The sequence below is a fragment of the Pithys albifrons genome, chromosome 2, assembly GCF_047495875.1.
Source record: "Pithys albifrons albifrons isolate INPA30051 chromosome 2, PitAlb_v1, whole genome shotgun sequence".
Taxonomy (NCBI): Eukaryota; Metazoa; Chordata; class Aves; order Passeriformes; family Thamnophilidae; genus Pithys; species Pithys albifrons.
Window position 1 is genome coordinate 97,004,673 of NC_092459.1, and position 20,871 is coordinate 97,025,543.

The 20,871-nt window shown below is 35.6% G+C and overlaps 1 protein-coding gene across 1 annotated transcript in view; it reads left to right on the plus strand.

Moving 5' to 3' along the window:
- The window catches only part of SPATA17 (spermatogenesis associated 17), a 104,840-nt gene that overhangs the window by 60,343 nt on the left and 23,626 nt on the right, over window positions 1-20,871 (plus strand). The window contains exons 7-9 of the mRNA XM_071548050.1: window positions 4,281-4,484; window positions 9,191-9,342; window positions 18,157-18,292. Coding sequence (XP_071404151.1) covers window positions 4,281-4,484; window positions 9,191-9,342; window positions 18,157-18,292 — 492 coding nt within the window. The remainder of the gene's footprint in view (window positions 1-4,280; window positions 4,485-9,190; window positions 9,343-18,156; window positions 18,293-20,871) is intronic.

Below are 20,871 nucleotides of genomic sequence, written 5' to 3' on the forward strand. Positions count from 1 at the left end.
TAATGTAATGCTAAGGATGACTGGGTAACAAATGGTACATTTGCCAGTATGCTTGACCTGACACAATTAATATTCTAGGTCATGCTTGGGTTTCCATGATGGAAGGTCTGAGGCAGAGAATTCTAGGGGAAAATATATCTATTGTATAACTCATTTCTTTCTCTCTTTCTTTTTTTTTCTTTTCCTATTTTTTTTATTTTCCCTGATGAGTCAGAACCATAGTCTTAAAAAAAATATATCTGTGCTTTCACACCTCATTTGCCATATTCACCACTGGGCCACCATTCACCAGAAGGGCCTGATGCAAGGAGGTCAGTAAGAACCTATTAGCAGAGTCCCCCCCTGAGATTTCTGTGGTCTTATTGAGGTGGAAATTAGCATGACAGTACTGCAAATAACTCAGTTTAAGTTTTTTAACAGTTAGCACAGATTTCCCCATAGTGTTTGTCACTTTAGAAAGTTGTTCCTGGGAATGACGTCCCAAAATTTGGCTTTGACAGAGTCTCTTCTAAATGTTGAAGAGCATGATACAGAAAAATGTGTCATTCTCCCTGCAGAAAAGAGGTACTTTTTTAATCTATGATAATATTTTGGAGGATTACATATTTTCTTATGTACTAATGGTGGGGAAAATATTGAAAGCATAGTATGAGGTAGTATCTCAAGAGAGATACTTTCTACCATTGGAAAAGCAGCATTAATGTGGCTGAGAAAATCCTGTATTAGAGAAAAAAAGTAATTCTTTTAATACATTGTACTGGTCTCTAGAAGATACAAGAATTTATTAAGTACCAAAGGCTTTGATCTCCAGATTCTTAGATTTCTGCAGACTGCCAGCTCCCTGCAGAGGATAGAGTGAATAGGGCATTCATCACCACACTGCACATGAGCAAGAAATTCCAAAAATAAGACTAAGATTTGCAGAGATATTTTATTGAGAGCAATTTTTCCAGAGATTAACTGGAACTGTAAAGGAGAATCATACTCCTTTCCTTGTCTCTTCTACCAAACTTTGCCAATTTTAAACCTGTACCTGATCTTACCACAAACCTTGGGGAATTGAGAGTAAATTAGTATTAATTTTATCTGTCTGGATACTAACACTGCTCATTCCTCTGCTGTCTTATTGAATACTTGAACATATAAAATTAAAATCTAAAATAATTAACAAGGATTGCTTGAAAAATTATTTAAAGATGTGCTTCATAATCAATTTTGACCTATATCTTACAGTTTCAACTGTAGAAGCTAAAAAGTGTTCAACTGGACTCACTAAATTCCCATTTTCATAGTTGATACCCTATCTGTATGTGTTTATCCTGACAGTATGTAAAAAATGAGCAACAAAAGATGGGTCTCTGTTAAGACACCTTTTCAGCAATAGTAAGTCAAAAGATGCTGAATCAATGCATTTCCACATCTATATAGCTAATTTTGGTTTCATTAAAAGTTCTAAAAGTCAATCCTATTAGTGCATCATGAGATATTCAGTAGTGTTTCATGGTGTTTGAACCTTTTATGAAGTATATAGCTTTTTATTACTGCCAAACATTTAATCAGAGGAACACAAAGTAGATTATACACAACATCTCAATACAGATTGCAAAATGCAGTTTTAGAAAGCCATCATACTCATGTAGGCGTATACTAACTCTCAGTGTGACTAAAAGAGGCAACATCATTTCTTAGGGCCCAGACAGCATGTCAATTTAAGGTTATTGTTGCATGTAATTCTTCAGAGGAAAAACATTTAAATTATTTGTTGTATTTTTCCACTATTGAGAAACAAAAACAAAAAATCAAACCTGACCTGTGCTATGTAGATTGAAATAGTATATTTTTTTGGTTAACAAAAAGAAAAAAGTCAAAGATTTCCTCCCCCTTTTGCTTTTCAGCTTTTTTTGTTGTTGTTGTTGTTTTGTTTGGGTTTTTTGTGTTTTGTTTTAAAGAAAAAAATAGCTTTAAAAGGTATGTAAATTTTGGCCAGATTCAGTCCTCATCAAGATTTGCTACTGCTCAACGAATCCGTTGCCTGCCAACTTCAGAGAATCGTTACTATGCCATAGTCATTTCTTACAAGTCCCTCTGATTCTCAGTTATGCACATGGAGATGTTTTTCTTCTGGATAGTATTTACATTTTCAGTGAACTTGCCTGTTTTTATAAAATATGTGTTTCAAAGACGTACCATGAGAGAGCATTATTTCCTCCACTGGCTGGAAACCCCCGCAGAGTCACAGCATGGCTGGAACAAAATCTCCACAGCTGAATATGGAAGGCATAGGAAGGGGTGGAAAGATGAATTAACAAAATAATGGGCAGTTCAATGAAATGTGGAAAAAAGATACTCGCAGGCTCTTTCATTTGCTGTCACCAACATAGTGAAGGCAAAAATTCATTGATCAGAATGTAGGCAGATCCAATGGCCATGATGGGACTATTGAGTGAAGAGATAAAATGACCATGGCATAAAAATGGTTGGTGTAACTTCAGCATGGAATCTAATTCGTATGAGTCTAATATGTATCCCATTTATATGGAATTTGTATTGACTGTTGCATTTTATATTTGAATTAATATCATAAGTAGATAGTGTAAATGCATTCAATAATGTGGGACAGTGCAATAAAGGCCAACACAACATATAGACCTTGTGTTTATGTAGCACTTAAAGGTCACCAAGTGTTCACAAGCAAAACCCACTACTGAGCTGAAAGAAAATTGCAATACAACAATGTATGAAATACTACAAAAATAATAACAGCATTAGGAGGATCTGTAACTTTTTGGAATGTTTGTGTGAGTAAGAGCCAGGCTTACAGAACCAGAGATTAAGATGCAGCTGGACTTTGCAGATCACACAGATGGACCTGCAATTTCACATTCACTCCAGTGATTCTGCTTGCCTGCTGTTTGAAGCATGGATCCCTGCCATTTTAGTCTGGCATCCTGAAGAGCTGAATGAACAACCAGTGGTTGCTTGGCATACATATGTTTCTACCACTTATCTCTGTTCATATCCTCTTTCCCTTTATACATTTAGACCTTTATTAATGAAATAATTCATAGGGTTTACCCTAACAGAGGAGCAAAATAAATTGTCATTAGATCCAGATCACTTACAGAGTTGAAGAATACCCATAAAATTTTGACTAGCCCAACAGAATGTTGAATAAGCTACCAGCTCTGAATATTCTAATTCATTAAGCACGGTATTTTATATATGCCTTATTTTACTGTTTTGACACAAGAAACTGAAACTTCCCAGTAGGATATGTTAATGAAAAGTGCATTAGAGCTAATTGGGAAGCGTTCAATCCTCTCAGCCCTAAGAGATGAGGATATTGAGACCCTACATAGTTTTATAGTTTTCATGGGTCCTCTCTAGTGTTCCAAAGGAGCAATACAAGATTTTAAACGTTTTTTCTTTTCCTGCATCATGAAATTGATTATTTTCCCCACTATTTTTATTCAGTGTTTCTTAACAATTAGAACTATGGTAAAAGCAAAGGATAACATATTTTAATTGAGCAAACCTACTTTAAAAGTCTTGAGAATACTTTGAGTATACTGGTGTAGAAAATATAATTATGCTTAAAGCAACTCAATGTCTTTCAATCAATTTTTGCCAGGTTATTTTAAGCATATGTTATCTGTTTTATAGGAGATTTATTGGCTTTGTGCAAGATGGAATAAGAATTCTCATGTTTAACCGTTCATAATTAATTCAGTAAACTCACATATGTCTATTTGGGAATTGTTTATATACAACTGATAAAATGCCTACATTTATAGAAATGATTTGGGAACAGTCTGTCACAATTTTGACTTGCCAGATATTCACAGATTGTTAATGATGTAGATTACTGGATCAGAATTTGAAATGTGTGCTTCATATTAGTAATTGTTATATTAGATCACACTAGTGATTCATTTAATGATGTATTTTGAAAAAAAAAATGAAATATCAAATTCAGTGAAGAATGCATCTTTCAATTTAATTCATAGTTCAGAAATTCTTACGCTGTTTTTGGTTTTCACAAGTTTTGTACTATTAAAACTAAATATGTTAGACTAGTTACAGGAATTTACTGTGGACATTTTGTTGGGGAAAAAAGTGAATATTGAGGTTTTGTATTCCATAAATTTTCTTATATTTCTCCTTAACAACTGACTGGTTTACTTTTAAAAATGCTGCAGGTACCACTGCCTATTTTCGTTCCTATTATGTATAAGATTTTAAATAAATTAAAGTCAAAGGTAACCCAATCTTCTGCTCAGATTCCAGGCATCTACAATTCTCCATTTAGAAAATCCCCAGACCCAATGGAACTGCTGTTACAGAAGTCAAAGCCACTGAGCCACAGAAGGCAGCAAACGAAGAGTCCCTTTGCCTACGAGCATTACGACTGGCCAACATGTAAAAAGCCTCCAGCTTTCGTCACAGCACTGCCCCTGCCACCTATTGGCAGACAGAAACCTCAGGTAACCTTTTTCAGTGTCTCTAAGGCAGCTTTTGCTCATATCTTTTCTCATAGATTATCCCAAGGGGGATCATCAGGTCTAAAAATCCCTTTTGTGGTACTGTTGGCTTTCAGGAATTTTTTCTAGTGCTTGTATTTAGGATATAAGGTCTTTGGCATCGATTTGACTTAAAAGAAAAAAACAATAGGTGACATTTAAAAACAGGGAAATACGATTCTTTAGATGTTGCTATTGTCCTTTGGGGGAAAAAGTGTAATTTCTAATATTTCAAAGATATGACCTGATACAATTGAGTATCAATATTTATTAGAGCTAGAAATCTTAATTTCCAACTTTATTTAATTAAAAAATAGAAGTGAAAGGTAATAGGACAGATTAATCTGTTGTAATAACTTTTCCCTCAGTTTGCAATTGTTTTCCATATGAAGATTAAGAGAGATGCTCTCAGTTCAGAATAGTTCCTGTGCTTTTGTGTCCACTAGGTGTATGTCTGCTTGAATTACAAAAATTTCTACATTTTGTTCTCTATCACAGCCAAGTTGCACAGCTCTCCTTCTTAACTGTCGTGGTCTCAATTTTAATTTCAGTTGAAGTTAGCATATGTTGCAGACAGCTTTTTTTTTCCTGTTCTATAAAGTAATAGACACCCCTGAGATAACGCATCAAAGTGAATGCCTCGCAATTTTACAAAGCACCTTTTGTCACCTTATTATCAAAACCTGCTTGGGAAAGTGCCCAATATACAGAGCAGACAAAATCTTGAGACCTTTTATGTTCCTCAGGCAAGTAGCTACAAGACAAGAGGACATAGACTGTGCCAGGGGAGGTTCAGGTAGGACGTCAGGAAGAAGTTTTTCATGAAAGGGTGGTCAGACAATGGAACGGCCTGCCAAGTTTGGTGGGGGAGTCACCATCCCTCAAGAAAAGGCTGGACATGGCACTTAGTACCACGGTTTAGTTGACAAGGTGGTGTTCAGTCAAAAGTTGGACTCAATGATCTTCGAGGTCCTTTCCAACCTTTATGATTCGGTGATTCTAAGAAGATGAAGGCCTGTGAGAATACCTCTGGAGAAGCAGAGGTGAGCCACACAGAGGTCCACAGTTTGTAACAGTAAGAATGAACTTCAGGGCAGTTCTCCACTTCTGTCCTTCCCTCCTTATGTTCTCCCTACCTTGACTGCTTGAAATTCCTCAGAGAATGAACTCATTGACTCACATTAGAATTGAGACAAAGTGTGAGCCAATAAGTAGTTTGGGTGATCAGGGAGTTTGGAGTTGAGATAAATACGACATTGTAGCTTTACCTTCTGGGACCAAAGGGTCTGTGACAGTCCTTGAATAGGATGTGACTGAATGCATTATCTCTCAGGACAGAGAGAAAGATTTTGCCTAATGGGCATGGTACAGGAATCATGCTTTTAAATAAATACGGAACTCAAGAGTTTTCCATTGTTAAGGTGCTCTTGCAAACTGCTTTACTGTATAAAAAGTACCTTACAGGCTTCTCTTCGGATTTGGAATATTTTACAGACCTTTCTAAGTTCAGATGCACTCACAGCAGTCTTGCACAGATAGCCTTTTAGAACAAACCAGAAGAATTCTGTTTATTTTCTGCACCTCAAAGAGGGAATTTACTATATAATACTTTAATCCTTTCAGCACCCTGGGATGTACACTGTGGGGTAAATTTTCAAAGCACAGCGTGTGGATTTAGCTGCGCGACTCTTATTGATGTTAATGGGAGTCACACGGCTAAATCCCTGCACAACACTTGGACAATTTAGGGTTGTATGTCTAAGAAAAGGACACTGGTTTGAGCTGATGAAACAGCTGGAAACGAAAACCCATCAGAACACACCATCCTGAAAGTTGTCTGGTGTGACAATAAGAAATTTAATTACTAGGTATTCTTGTGTCCTAGTTTTCTGTGGTAACACTTTTTGGCACCAAGCTTCTTTTTCAAATATCTATCTGGCTCACTCTGAGTCACTTCTTACTTTCTTTCGGGTATCTAAAATTTTTATTGCCCATAGATTTGGATATTTTATATGAGGATGTCAATTATATAAGTTTAAAAGAAAAAAAGGTATCTTTCAGTTTTCTCTTTGGGATATGGGTTTGTATGATTTTATAGGTAAGCTCTGTGTGTATAAGATAGTGTACTTTCAAGAAAAGTTTTGCTGATTCTTATATATTGGTTAGATCTATAATTTTTATTACTGAGTTAGCTAGAATTAGAGTTTTGTGGAAACACCAATAATGCTAAAATTAGTCATACATTCCTTAAAAAAAGTTAATAACAAAAAGCACATTACCATTTTTAGGGGATTTTTTGCAGGCTGTTATCTTCTCTGATATGGGGACAATGAAAAATGCCTAATTTCATGAACATCGTATTTTTTTATCACTAGTTTCTTATTTTATGGTAAAATAGTAAGAATGTTGATCTGCTAACCTTTATTTGGCAGTCCAGTTGCTATCAAGATTTATGCTACTCAGTATAAATTCAAAACATAGAACATACAGCTGTATGAGTTGCTTTCAGTGTGAAGACTCTTGGTTGACTCTTTCCCTTCCTTTCCTGGCCTGATCTCCCCAGGAAGATTTCCACTTTTAAGGATGCCTGAAATGCTTGCAGGCATTGTCAATTTGGAACATTTTTAAGCATCATTCCACAACAGTTTTCACCAATCTTAATCTTGTAAAATGGAAATAGGCAAATGGATTTTTAGGAGTCTTGTCATTTAAGGTACATTCCTTAGGTGCATCTTGCTAGGTAAGTTTCTTCAAATAGATGGATTGGAGGAATGGAAAAACGTGCAGGGAATATTTAGAATTATCTCAGTATTCTAATATGTGTACCCTGCTTTCATCAGTGATGACACAGCTGTGTTTGAGAGACCTTTGGTTAGTTACATTCTTTCCCTGCCTCCTTCCATTTGTAGCTGTAGTTTCATTTGAACTATGGACGGATTTTTTTTTCCATCTATCTCTTCATTAGATCTTAGAAATTAAAGATGGAGAAAAAACCTTGCTTGGATATCTGATTTGGCCCTTAGCCTGGTGGAATATGAAATAATATTTTGCAGTGAAGAAAAAATGCAATATTCTGAAAGACTGCATTTAAAAGCAAATCTATTTATGTTGATAGTATTTGATAATAGTAATTTTCTTCTTTCCTCCATATATCCACTTAATGCAAACATCTTTCAATAAGGAGTATTCATTCCTAATAATAAATTTTAAACTTTTTTCATAACTTGATCATCAGATTTTGTATTACTAGGTAATACTATTACTAGGTTTAGTGTCCTGTTCTAGTATTATTTTGTTGTCTCACAGGTAACACTTTTCATTCTGTTTTTAAAGATTTACTGTGTTCTTTTTAAATCAATGCATTTTTTTTACTCAGGAAACAGAAGCAAGAATATACGTGCAAGAAATGTAAATATTGTGTTTATTTTCTTGTTGGGACTTTTGAAAATATCTCAATATCTTGGTGCTGTGTCTTTAAAAAGTAAAGTTCCAATAAAAATCCATTAACTACTTTCAAATATAGCAATCCTCCTGTCCAGCTGTGAAAAGTACTAGATGATACTTATTTGCCATTTGTGTTATTTACGGTCCATGACTTTTATGGTAACTGGTTCCTATTATTGGTTTCTATTAATGTAAAACATAAGTGAACATAAATGAGGCGTGAATCATTTCTTTTTATTAGCCCCACAGTCTTCACTCAGTGCTTGCAGAAACTCCAGCTGTGACTTGTTAGTGATAACCTATTTAAAGAAGGATATCTTTAAGAATAAAGGCTGTGATTAGGATTCTTTGTCCATAGTTTCAGAAGGTTTCACTAGTTCACTACAAGATCAGCAATTATGAAAATAAAAATTAATTAGTAGTACTTCTAAATCTAAACTGGCCTGAGTGGAACATGGCACCAATTATACTCCAGATAAGTTCTTAAGGTTAATAGTAAAAGCAAGATATATAGGCTATATCATTTCAACAGCACAGGAGAGGACTTCCTGCTGCTATTTATCCATGTTGTTAAATGGTAGATGCTGATATAATCAGTTATTAAACAATATACTCTGGAAAAACACATATATGTATTTTTGAAGAATAATGAAATTAATGTGGAATTAGACTTTTCAGAAATGGACTATAGGCCTGTATTACTGGAAGTCATTAGTTTGAGTTGTATTAGAAGAATTATGTCTTAAGTCATGCATTAAGTTCCCTTCCAGGTAGCTTTATAGTTAAATTGAAAAGAGCATGTTCTTTAAGGTCATACGTTATTTGTCCTATGGAAAGAAAAAGACTTAAGCTCTCTGCTTAAGCAGAATCTAGATACAGTTAATATTTATGCATCAGATTTTATTTCACTAATATTTTTTGTAAGGAAAACCAAAATTTTCCTAATCAGTTCTATTGTTTTAAAATAAGAAGTGTTTATTAGTAGTTAACTAGATTTGTAGTGCACATTTCTCATTCTCTCTTTGGAGCTCCAGAGTATGCTATCAACCTGTGTCATCTGCAAGTCTCTATCAAAATGAGCTGCCTTAATTATTTTGGAAGAAAAGTCTCACTACACTTCCCAGACATTGTGTCCTCTTTCATCAGTGATGTGCCATGAATAAAAGAGGCAAAGAAAAGAACTGTAACCCCACAATAAAACCTTTCTGTTCTCCCATGCCTTTCAGGGGCCTTTCCGCGATACTGCTGAAGTGTTGTGCCAGCGCTACAAGCCTTTAGAGCCAACCTTGCGAGCGGCGGAATCAATCAATTCCCCACTGGAGAAGGCCAGAGAGGAAATAAAAAGGGAGAAATGCAGAAATCCTATACATGACAATGAGTGAGTTCTTTGTTTTTTCTTGTACTGTTATGAGAATGTTTTCTTTATTCCATTGCTTTCAGAAACCTTTCATGCCTGACAAAATGAAATGTCAAACCTGACAACTTACTAGCAAACATTCTATGTACATACTTCTAAATTCTGTGTCCTTAGATTATAAAACTACTCAGGGCAGAGACCCTATCTTGTAATTGTGTGACATGTGCTGTCCATATCTATGAATCTATAGAAGAACTTGTAATAATAATATGGGATGCAACAGATGAGTTTAATGGAAAATAAGAAAACAAATGCAAATTCTGTTTTGCCACATGCACCTTGCCAAGGAAAAAAATACGGTTTCGATCTTTATATTCAGGGAGCTTACTGGTTACAGGAAGAAAAAAACGGTGCTGCATGCCAATGAGACTTGTTTTCTCTCCCAGAAGAAGAATACCACAGCTCACTTGGAAGGGGAGGGAACATATGTTGCACATGTTAGAACATGATACAAAACCTGCAATCATCTTTGAAGTAGTTCTATATCCTAAGCCATAGCATCTGTAATAGCGTCAAGCAGGCCAGTTCTTTTCCATAAAATCCCAAATACAGGTATAATCCATCCCAAAAGATTAAGGCTTCTGTCTCAAAAGGTTTAAGGCTATTGCCAAAATATTCCAAATTTCTTTAATCGTGGTGGAACTCTTTTGTCCAATCATAATAAAAGCCTGTTAAGTCACCTTCTCTGGCTTTGTAGGTAACTAGAAAAAAATTATGTTTTGTCAACTTTTCACTGCTCTTTGCAATCCTTTGGCCCTTCAATATCAGAATTCAGGACAGAAAGGAATCGCTTTTCCTTATGAGCAGCCTGTGATCCACCAATTCACTGGCACACAATGCTTTCTATCTTTGATGTGTTTCATGCTTTTTTGTCAGCTCCCTATTGCTAAGTGTCAGCTTCAAGTCTGGGACTTCAGAATGCCAGAAACAAATGCGTTTACATGGTTTCGCTTCTATGTTTTTATTGTTGGATCATTTTCCCTGATTTAATATTGATAGTGTCTTTGAATGAAAATGCTACTCAAAAGTAGTTTTGAAAGAAAAAAATCTCTTAGTTCGACTACATTTTCACTCTCAGGCAATGTTTTTTGGTTATGGTGGGGTTTTCTGTTTTCTTTTTAGTATCTGGTGTCAAAACTGAGCTATGCACTTTTTATTCCTTTCATACCAAAACCACAACTGAGTTCAATTTACTGAGTTCAGTAAAAGTCTACTTCCCTTTTCCATTCCTCTCTGCATTGTCATGTACTGGGGTGAGGAGGAAGCAGTTTGACTTTCACATCTCAGGTTAAATCTGTCTTTTTTTTTTTTTTTTAATTTTTACATCTAGCTTTTGCCAGTGAAATTTAAAAGAATGCCAAGCACTATGTAGTAATTAATGTTTTTGTGTAAAGTGGGTTTTTTTACTGAATAAGTTTTGGCTGATGCATTCCAAGTGAGGATGGGTGATGTCCTTCATTTATAGGCATGACTATATTGTGCAGTCTTTATTTGATGAGGTTTACCCCAGACATAACTGTGTCAACAGTTTCAGAAGGTCAGAGCTTGTAATAAATACTTCACTGATCTTCAGTGAGTGAATTGTGATGCCTTGGTCTTGTACAGTTTAAATTTGGAGCCTCCAACTTTGGCAGATATTATTTGATATTGGGTCTTTATTTACCTTGTGGGGTAAGGAAGCATTTCCTGCCATCCTTAATGCACAGAAGCAATGTCCTAACAATCAATGCTTCTCAGCTTCATGCACACTAAATGCATAGCATATTATACGTTTTCAGGCTGTGATCATTCCGTTTGTGCTTCATATTCAACCAACCATGCAAAGGTCACATCTGTAACCTTGAAAAGGTGATGGCAGAGTTGCAGGTCATCATCAGGACTAATGCTCACTAGTAATGCTGCAGCTGCTGTGTGGGATGTTGGTCTCCAGGGAGGAGTCAGCAAAGGGTTACTCAGATTCTACTGTAGTGTTTCTCTGCACTGTCTATTACGAATTGATAAATTTCTGTCTTTTTCTATGTAATTGTGTACTTTGGGACTTTATTTCTTCCTGGTAGTGTTTCCTATGCTGATTTTTCTTCTATTTTAGAAAATAAGGAGAGAATGAGCAGTGGAAGTATGTGGCCTTTGTTGAGAATGCTTGTGTTTGCATAAAATGACAAACTAAATCCTCAATATGTATATTTCCAGAGTAAGTATTGGGTGGTATCTCTTAAGACAGAAGGATTGTTGGCATGTACCTGCAATTTTCAACAACATTCAGAATTCCCACTCACCTCTGATTATCAGGATTCTTTTAAGTGGTTGTTTATAGGATGATAGGATGAGTGTTTCAAGCTTTGAAAAACTTCTTCCTTCCCATAAAATGCAGGAAAATTTGAAAAAGCTTTGAGAGTTTGAGGCAAGCAGAAGCAGTACAAATGAGAGCAAGAGAGAATGTTGTGCTTAAAACAACTGCTGGAATTTCCTATTCTGTAATGAAAGAGCGACTGGGTAATCTAGCCTAATAAGAATGATTCCTTTTTCTCGTGTAATTGAAGCTGTTACTGCCGTATTGTGCTATTTTTCATACAAATGAAGTGATTTCCCCCTCTGCTTGGATAGGAATGACAATTGTACTCCTTCGGGATGGCCACTTAATAAACTAGTCTCTAGTTTGAGACACCAACTGCTGGATCCAGCGGATTTAGATCACTAAGCATGAAAAGTTCTTTACTCAGTTGCGTGCAGCTGCATGCTGGCCTAATTTTCCAGAGAACAAAAATGTAAATTATTTTCATTAACTTCGCAGAAATCTGTCTCATGTAATATGCCTCATGCTTCAAAGTATACTATTAAACATCTTTATGAAGTCAACAAGTATCAGAATTAGATGCAAGGCAGTGATAGCAATAGTGTAAGGCTAGGTTTCCTGATTTATTGTAGTCTTCTGGTGTGACATCAGGCATGTCATCTCAGCTTCTGGCTGTGTCCATGCTCAGTGCTGTACTGGAGATACAGAACCTAATCCTGATCACTGATTCACTCGTGTGCAGCAGAGTGCAATATTGGCACACCCTCCCTCTCACATGCTGGGTGAATATTGCAGCACCAAGCTCCTCATGAGCTTATTCTCGGCAAGACTGCTTTCCTTTAAAAGTATCTTAGGTGCTTCTGTGCTGCTCCGTGCTGTGCATGAAAGGCACTTACAGGGAAATTAGTGACCTAAATAATCTCTGTACTTGGAGAGCATCAGTGTTATGAGCTGCCTGGCATTAATGGTAAGAAAATTTAAAAAGCAAGTCACTTTAAGATGTAGGAATTTAAAAAAAATCTTTTAATTCCAAGAGTTCTAAAATCCTTTACTGTTTTTTTAACTTAGCTGCAGTGAAAATGGCTACCACATTTTATGTCATACAAATGCAACACATCTGAAAACTTTTTTCAAATTATACTTAGTTTTTCATATGCTTTGCAACTTCAGCAATTTGCATATTTTCCGGACTGTTATTGTATTATGATAAACAGGGATTATCATATATTTTCAGATAATGTTTTCTTAACAATTCAACTTCTATTTGTAACTCTTCCATTTATTTTAATTACTAGCACAGTGTGCAACATTTATTAATCAGCAGAGTCTTTTTAAGTTAAAATACTAAATTAGCTAACCCCATTAACACAGAATACTCCAAACAAGCGGTAATAGGAGAGGTAGTTACTGTGCAAATCGTATTATACATGCGGGTGCTCTAGGGCACAGTTAAGCATGATTACCCTCTTTTGATCCAGTATTCCTCTGCTTCTTCCAGCTAATTTCCACTGGAAATTTACAAAGTAGCGCCTTCATTTTTCCATCTTAATTTTTCTAATGAAGTTCTGGTACTTTATAACACTGGGGATGCAGATAATAAGTCTGTTTATAATTAAGAAGTTCCAGAATTTGCTGCAGAAGAGATCTCTTTTACTTCCTAGACCTAGGCTTTTATTTTCCATTTTACATTATCAAAGACAGGGGTTAAATAAAAACAGCCAGAGGATTCTTATATATATTGATGTTATTATAAAAGTGATTGATAGTTTATTAAAAAAGTATGTATTTAGTATATTACCAGAAAAGGTATTTGTAATAATCCACCCAAGTAAGTTTCTTATGGGGAAAATAGTGCACTAAAGATAATGTAACCAGATATGTTAAATAAAATGTTCTGTCTCTATTTTTGCATCTAGCACTTCGATTTTAATATGCACTCAAATAAACTAAATAATAGCTGCCTTGCTGCAATTGTTATGCTATAGAAAACCATTATGCTTCCTTCTTTGTTCCATGAGTGAAAAGATAGACACTGTTGAATTTGGTGAAAGAATTGCTTGAGGTATAATCCAAATTTGAAAGCTTAAAATTAATTTCATTTTTTATTAACAAAAAAAAGAAGATAAAATATTCACAAATTCCTGGTAGAGAAACATGGTTTGTTTGGAGCTAATTGTTCATGGATTTCTTTAAAGAGAGATAAAATTGTTTTATTTGAATTAAATCAAGACAACAAGGGATTGAATTGCTATTGTGCAGAAACTCTTTAGATAAAAATCTAACAACACTGTCACACAGAGAGTAAATATTTTGGTGGTACTTTTACTGATAAATTATAAAAATGTACAATACATACAAATATGAAAGTTTGAAAAAGCACATTAGCAGTACTTGGAATTTTGTGTTTCTTACTGTGCCCTGGTAGTGTAGTGTGTCTGGCAGTCTGGCTGTTGATCTGACAGTTCTTAGAAGCCTGGGTGTGTTTTGAAGCATTTCTAGGATCAGGATTACATGCTTGCACTGCTAGACTGATGGGGTTTTGACTTTGGGCAGGTTCTAAGGACACTCTGAAGAACCACTTTGGGTTTTTGCTGCCCTTTATATTCAAGAAAAAGTTACTTCCTCTGTACTGTGTCCTATTGGTAGGTACCATATAGCACTGGGACTCTGCTGCCCAGCAGCCAGGGATGGACCTGGCCAATCCTCCATCCCATTTGTGCTGCTGCACTCTCCTCTGATGTTGCTGTAGACACTAGAAACCAGTACCTGCTGCTGCTGCTGCTGTCATTTCTGTCAATCCAGTTGGAAAGCTTTCAGCATCTGAAAGGCCTCTTCCATCTGCTGTCACAATAGCAAGAGAGATTGCAATAAAAGAGACAGAATAGAGGGAAGAAATGGTAGGTGAGAAATGCTGGAAGAAAAATCATGGAGGGGAGATGTAAAGATGTGGAGGTAAAAGGACTAGGAAGATGAAATTAATAGTAGGAGGAAGGTGCAGGATTGGATGAGTGAAGGGAGAGATAAAGCAATTGTTATTTTTTTAACTACAAATATCTAGGGTGTCTTTGAAATCTAAATACACACAGCTAGCAGCTGCCACGTCCTGGATTGGCTACTAAGTGAAGGCTTCTAGGTCTTTTTACGCTAATTAGGTTCCATATAGTGTGGTCCTGGCAACAGTGCAGCTGGCCTTCATTGCCAGTGACACTGCCAGCCTTGGTCCTGGTCCTCCTCCCTCAGGTTATGCATGTGTAATGCTGCAATTTGTAGAACCTGAAGTAGTTTCCTGGTTTTGGTTCCAAATCCATCCCCCTGTTCTGGATGTATACTTTGGCATAGCTCTCATTTAGGCTGTTGTGGTATTTAAAAATGAAATAATTTTTAATTTTAAATGTATTTCTCTAGGGAAAGTTCACCTGCCACTAAATCATCAACTTTTGTGAAGGCTCAGCTTATACTGACTGTGTTTTATGGCATGATAAAATATCACTATAGAATGTAATTCTTCTTTGATCCTGCTACTTCTGTCTCTGTCATGTGCAATAAAACCTGTAAGAATTTTTGAATCACAAGAAATAGCCAAAACCCAGATGTAGGAATAATGAGTAAACATTTTGTGGGGAAAAAAACTATTGAAATCTAAACTTGTGCAATTGATAATGGTATCATACTGTTGTTTGGATTTAATTTTCTTCTCCTTCCATCACTCTCTTCTGTCACATTCAGAGAACATACTCTCATTAATTCTGGGAAAAGGGGTGTTAGGTGTATACATAGAGCTACAGAACATACCACCATTACTAGAGTGTTTTGCAGTGCTATTATTTTTTACTATTATTATTGGTTGTGGGTATATAATGACTTTTGTATGACTCCCATTAATTTGGTTAACAAAAAATGGTTTTAATTTTATTAATTGCTTATTCACATACAGTAATGAAAATTCTCATTTACTTTAAACAGACGTCGAATTTACAAGCATATGATCCTTTCTTGTAGTTAGAGCATTATTGCTATAAGGATCTGCCCACCTGACTGACAGAACCATGAACAGAAGAAAAAGCTTCTACATGACACCATTACACACTCTCATATTTTGAATTGTCTTTCATCTAAATATTTTAATTGTTTGATTATCTTCCTCAAAAATTTATAGTTGATTTAATTTTTTTTTACTCAGCCACAGACATACATTCCAGGTTGTATGACACATATTCCAGTTAATGATTGTAGAGGAGATATGCAGCAGAATGCAGAAGATTGCCTCTGTGCTAAACTACGTGTAGGACATACTGTTAGTTCTGTCTCAAAGTGTTAAAATATGTGTATTTTTTGTTCAGAATCATAGTAGAACACACATTACTCTATTTTTTTTGCCAAAAAGACAAAGATCCACAGTAAAATCAAAACCTCTATGTAGAAAATTTTATAGGGACAAGTATAATAATTTACTTCTACTTTACTCAAGATTTTTTTTACCATTTTGTGTGTAAATTTTACAGACATGGTATTCATATATTATGAACGCTATGGCTCAACTAAATTCTGTGCATATATGGGCAAATCCCTAAACTGCAAGCGTTGTCTTCTCAGCTATCCAATCCCCTGAGAAAGCCAATTTTCTTTCTTGTCTGAACAAAAGAAAAATGTACTATTAAAATGCAATTCAGAAGTGATAAAAACTGCAAGTGGAGCAGCCGGCTCACAGCACCTTCAATGTATTCTCTGGGACACTGGGGCCACATTAATTTTTGTGTGTGTGTGATGTCCATCCCATGTGCAAATTAGCATTACAAGTACTCTAATCTGTCTTATGTGAGGGTGTCATTTCCCACGGGTATACACATGCTACTGTAGCTTTGTATTATTTAAAAGTCTGCTAACTCAGTGTTTTCCTTGCACTAACTTTTACATGACACTTATTTGTGGCACTTGATAGAATGAATTGATAAAGCTGACAAAATTCTAAACAGGTTTTCTAATTAAGTAAAAAGAAAGAAGTGTAATTTAAGAAATCACTGAAACAGTTTTGGATGAATCAATTAGTTAAAAAAAATAATTTTCTGAATCTGTATCAGCTGAGAGACAAAGAAAGGTATTTTAACCCACATCTTTGTCAAAAACTTGGTTGACTGACTAAATCTTATAGTGACTCTGGAGTCTGAAAAGCTTTCAGCTGAGGAAAGGTTCTAATTAACTACACCTGTCACCACAGGAGTTAAAGTGATGTTTTAAACTTCTGAAGCATATATTTCTAATTTTAATGTATAATATTTTTCCCTGCACTTCTAGAATGAAGAATGCATGTTGCTTTTTCAGAATACCAGCAATGATAAGCTTAATTCACGTTTTCCTTTATAATAAAATGTATTTGTTTGCTCTCATGACTCTCTGGCAAGCTGAAATAGATGGAAATAAGACATCTTTGTAGGGTGTCTTGAAGATCTTGCAGATACTTTATATATAAGATGTTTTTCACCTTCTTTCATGCTGTGGGCTGTGGAACCTACCCAGAAAACCTGTAGTTGCCCGTGACAGTTAGGTGCATCCATCTGAAAACCTCTTCCAGCTGGAGCTTCACTGTTCATTGCATTATATAATCACAGAGTCCATCATCAATATGACCAAAAATGAAATAATCCAATTCCAAATGACTGATGATTATGACATAATTATAACTTAAGTGTAAAGTTTACAATTTGAGAATTCTTGGCTCTGGGGTCTGCCAATATGTGACAGACAATATGAAAGTTTCTGTTCTGCTAAATGAGAGAATTATGCAAAATTCTAAATTCTAATTTAGCTTTGCTAGATTTTGCTAAATATTATTTCGCTTGGGTTAACAGATATCAAAGGATGCATACCTGGTTTAAGGTACAGGGAGGATTTTTCATAGTTCAAATGTGCCTCAGTTTATACTTATGTGCTCAGTGCTGGCATGCTTGAAATATTTCCGTCCTGAGGGAATGATCAGGTTAAGGTTGTGTGTTGGGAGCCTACATGACTTGAAAAGTGGATGCAGAGTTCTCTGTAAGTGATCTCTATCCTTGTGCATGGTGAGTGCCTGCCACTGACAGCTGGCACAGACTGCACTGCCTGGCAAGGCTCGAGGGAATCAAGATGCAGATCCCTGCAAACCAAACCCTGGTTGTTCTTCTCACCACACCAGTTGTTAGTGCAGATACAGGCAAAGAAATAATCTGGTGGTGCAAATGAACCAAGTTATATCTTTGGACAGAAAGTCTTCATTTTATTCTTTTGAAATTCTATATCTCTTTGCTCCAAACTGAATTTGAAAGAAGCTGCAGGAGAAGTTGCAGTAATCGTCTCACAGTATTGAGGGGGAACATTAAGAAAGTAGCGAAAAATAGCAGGAATGTGTCTCCATGTCATCTTTTGCAGCATTGATATCCATGATTTACATCAATCTTGTGGCATCTAGAGAACAGCGTAACTGATTTTTAAATATTCTTGAATTTCAGATTCCTGCCATTTTCTTCGTATCATAAAAATGAGAAGTATGAGCCATCAGTTTGTAGGTCAGACAAATATGTCCAAGAAGCTTATGGAACTAAACATTTCAGAGAAGTATATCCTAAGAAGTGGGTAGCAGATAAGGTAAGTCACTGCAAAAATCGAAGAATTATTTACTTTTCCAGATGCCTATTTTCTTAGACCTAAGTGAAGTTGAGTGTGATCCAGAGATCATGGAATCCAATGGAATTCTTTCTAGCACGTTATAAAATCACATAGTTAGAGCTGATGTGATGGGGTATCAGATTTTCTTGACTCTCTGATAAGTTCAATTTGAAGGAGTTTAACATCTGTCCTACCTATAAGAATAGGATTTAAGAGCCTGATTAAGTACAGCTTCAGTTACATACATTTTGCTAAGTTTCATTCTATTTGTATTAGCTTTTATGATTTCTGAGAGATTGTATATTTACTCTTCCACATTAAGATAAACCTTCAGTAAACTATGGCACAATCTGACTAAACCAACAAAATATTTTACTGCTTATGTTCTTTGGAAAAATCTTAAAACTAGTGCATAGCTGTTTTTATTTTAAGATCTCATTAAATTTTTCACATTGTCTGGAACACCTTATGTATTTCTGGTTTTGTAGTGCTGCAAGACATAATTTTTCTCAGAACATGTTCTGACATGAGTTAGTGTAGAGTTTTGCATTAGTCCTATTTGTATTGGGTATCATAATCACATTAAAATTTCTAAGTACAAGAAAGATAATGGACTTTGTGTCTCTGTTCTGCACTCTCTGCCAAGATGGTTAAGGGGGTGGAGCATCTTTCATAGCAGAGGCTGAGACAGCTGGAACTCCAGTCTGCAAAAGAGAAGGTTCGGGGGAAGTGTATTATTGAAGTGTATAAAAACCTGATAGGAGGGAAGGAAGAAGAGAGAACCCAGCTTCTTTCACACTAAGTAGTCTCCAGTAACAGGACAAGAGGCACTGGACATAATCACAAAGAAATACTTTTTTTTTTTTCATTTGTTTTTTTTTTGTCAGGGTGAGAGGGCACTGGCACTGGTTGCCCAAATAGGTTGCAGTATCTCCATTCTTGGACGTATCCACAGTCCTAGGCAACCTTCTCTAGCTGGGAAGTGGGGCTGTAGCGGGATTATTTGTAAGATATGATTATGTATTTCCCTGGAAGTAGCTTAACCCTTGTAAATATAGAGCAAGTTCCAAGGAATCTTAGTTTGAGAAGGAATATTTTTAGGAAGAATGAGCTCAGAGTAAAATGTTGGCATTTTAACATACATTAATTATATCTCATTGCAAATAAAACACAGAGGTCAATGTTCAAACAAAAAGATCTGAATTTGTCTTTCAAACACAATGAGTGACAGATATGACTGGCTGAAGTCCTACAGCATAAGTATGATATATAAAAAGAGCCTAAATATTTTATTGCTGATATTGCTCTTGTCCTGTGAAGACTTCCTTTTCCAGTCCTTAGCAGTTCCTGAGCACACTCAGATGATGATATGAAAAAAATCTAAATATATTTATACTGTATATCATATCACACATCTATAAATTATGGTCTTAGCTGAAGCAGCTAAACTCACTTGTGATCTTGGATAGTTATCAACCTAAATCTCTGGAGGTAAAGAGCTGTGTACATTAACCCAACATGACATACAGCCTTCCAACTCCAATTCTAAATCAATATGAAGCTTCCATTAGGAGCCGCTTATCCAAACACAGAGATAAGAGGGGGAAAGAGCTATTTATGACCTACCTGCTGCTTTAGTGGGTCAATATTATTGTGAAATAAGCCAAAAAGAACCCCAAAACCTCCACCTCCTCACTGCAATTTAATGGAAAAAGACCTATAGAGAGGTGTGAGATCATGCTTTCATAACTGTTAAATTTGATAGAACTCCGTTGTTTTCATATTTCTAAACTATATGAAAACTATGAATATATCAGTGCTATGAACAAAATTATCCTGTTCTAATGAATCACAAGGCCTAGTAATAAAATATTAGGAAAAACTAAATTTTTCCTTAAGTCTTTGCTTAACACAAAGGAGGTTTCCATCTGCTGAACAGAACCCTTGGAGTTTCACATGAGGTGATACTTTGTACATGCAACTTCTGTTACAGCGTGTATAGTTGATAACCCTGCCATGATCTGTATTCAGCTTATGACAGTCTTGTGCTGGACAAGTTCCCCTCATTGTTGCTATTAAGACTGTGTAAGTTCTTCCATGGAGTCTGGTCAGTGGTGGTGGATCAGCGACCCCTCTGAGCTGCTGAGGTGTTATTTGGTGTTAGCTGATATTGGGTGGCTCTTTTAAAAATTGCGTATAAAAAGTTGCACTGTGTATGTCCATGAGCATGTCCTAGTTGTATTTTCCTGAGGTTTTCATGTGTTTGAGTATGCATTTTAATTCAAGTCACAAAAAGATTAGTATGTAAATTATATAATTACTTTAGAAGCAAAATGAACAACAATGAGAAATACTGCTTTGTTTTATTTCTTCTTAAAAAATGAAAGAGTTTTAGCATAGACTTCCTCTAAACATAGTAATTACCATATCTATGTGAAGAAAAGTTAATAGTTCTTTTTTTCATCTAGTTATAATCTGAAAATTTTTATCTCATTCTGTTTACATTTCAAAGAAGTTTGAGCTAAGGGAAAAATTGTTCTATTCTAATTCTTCATTAT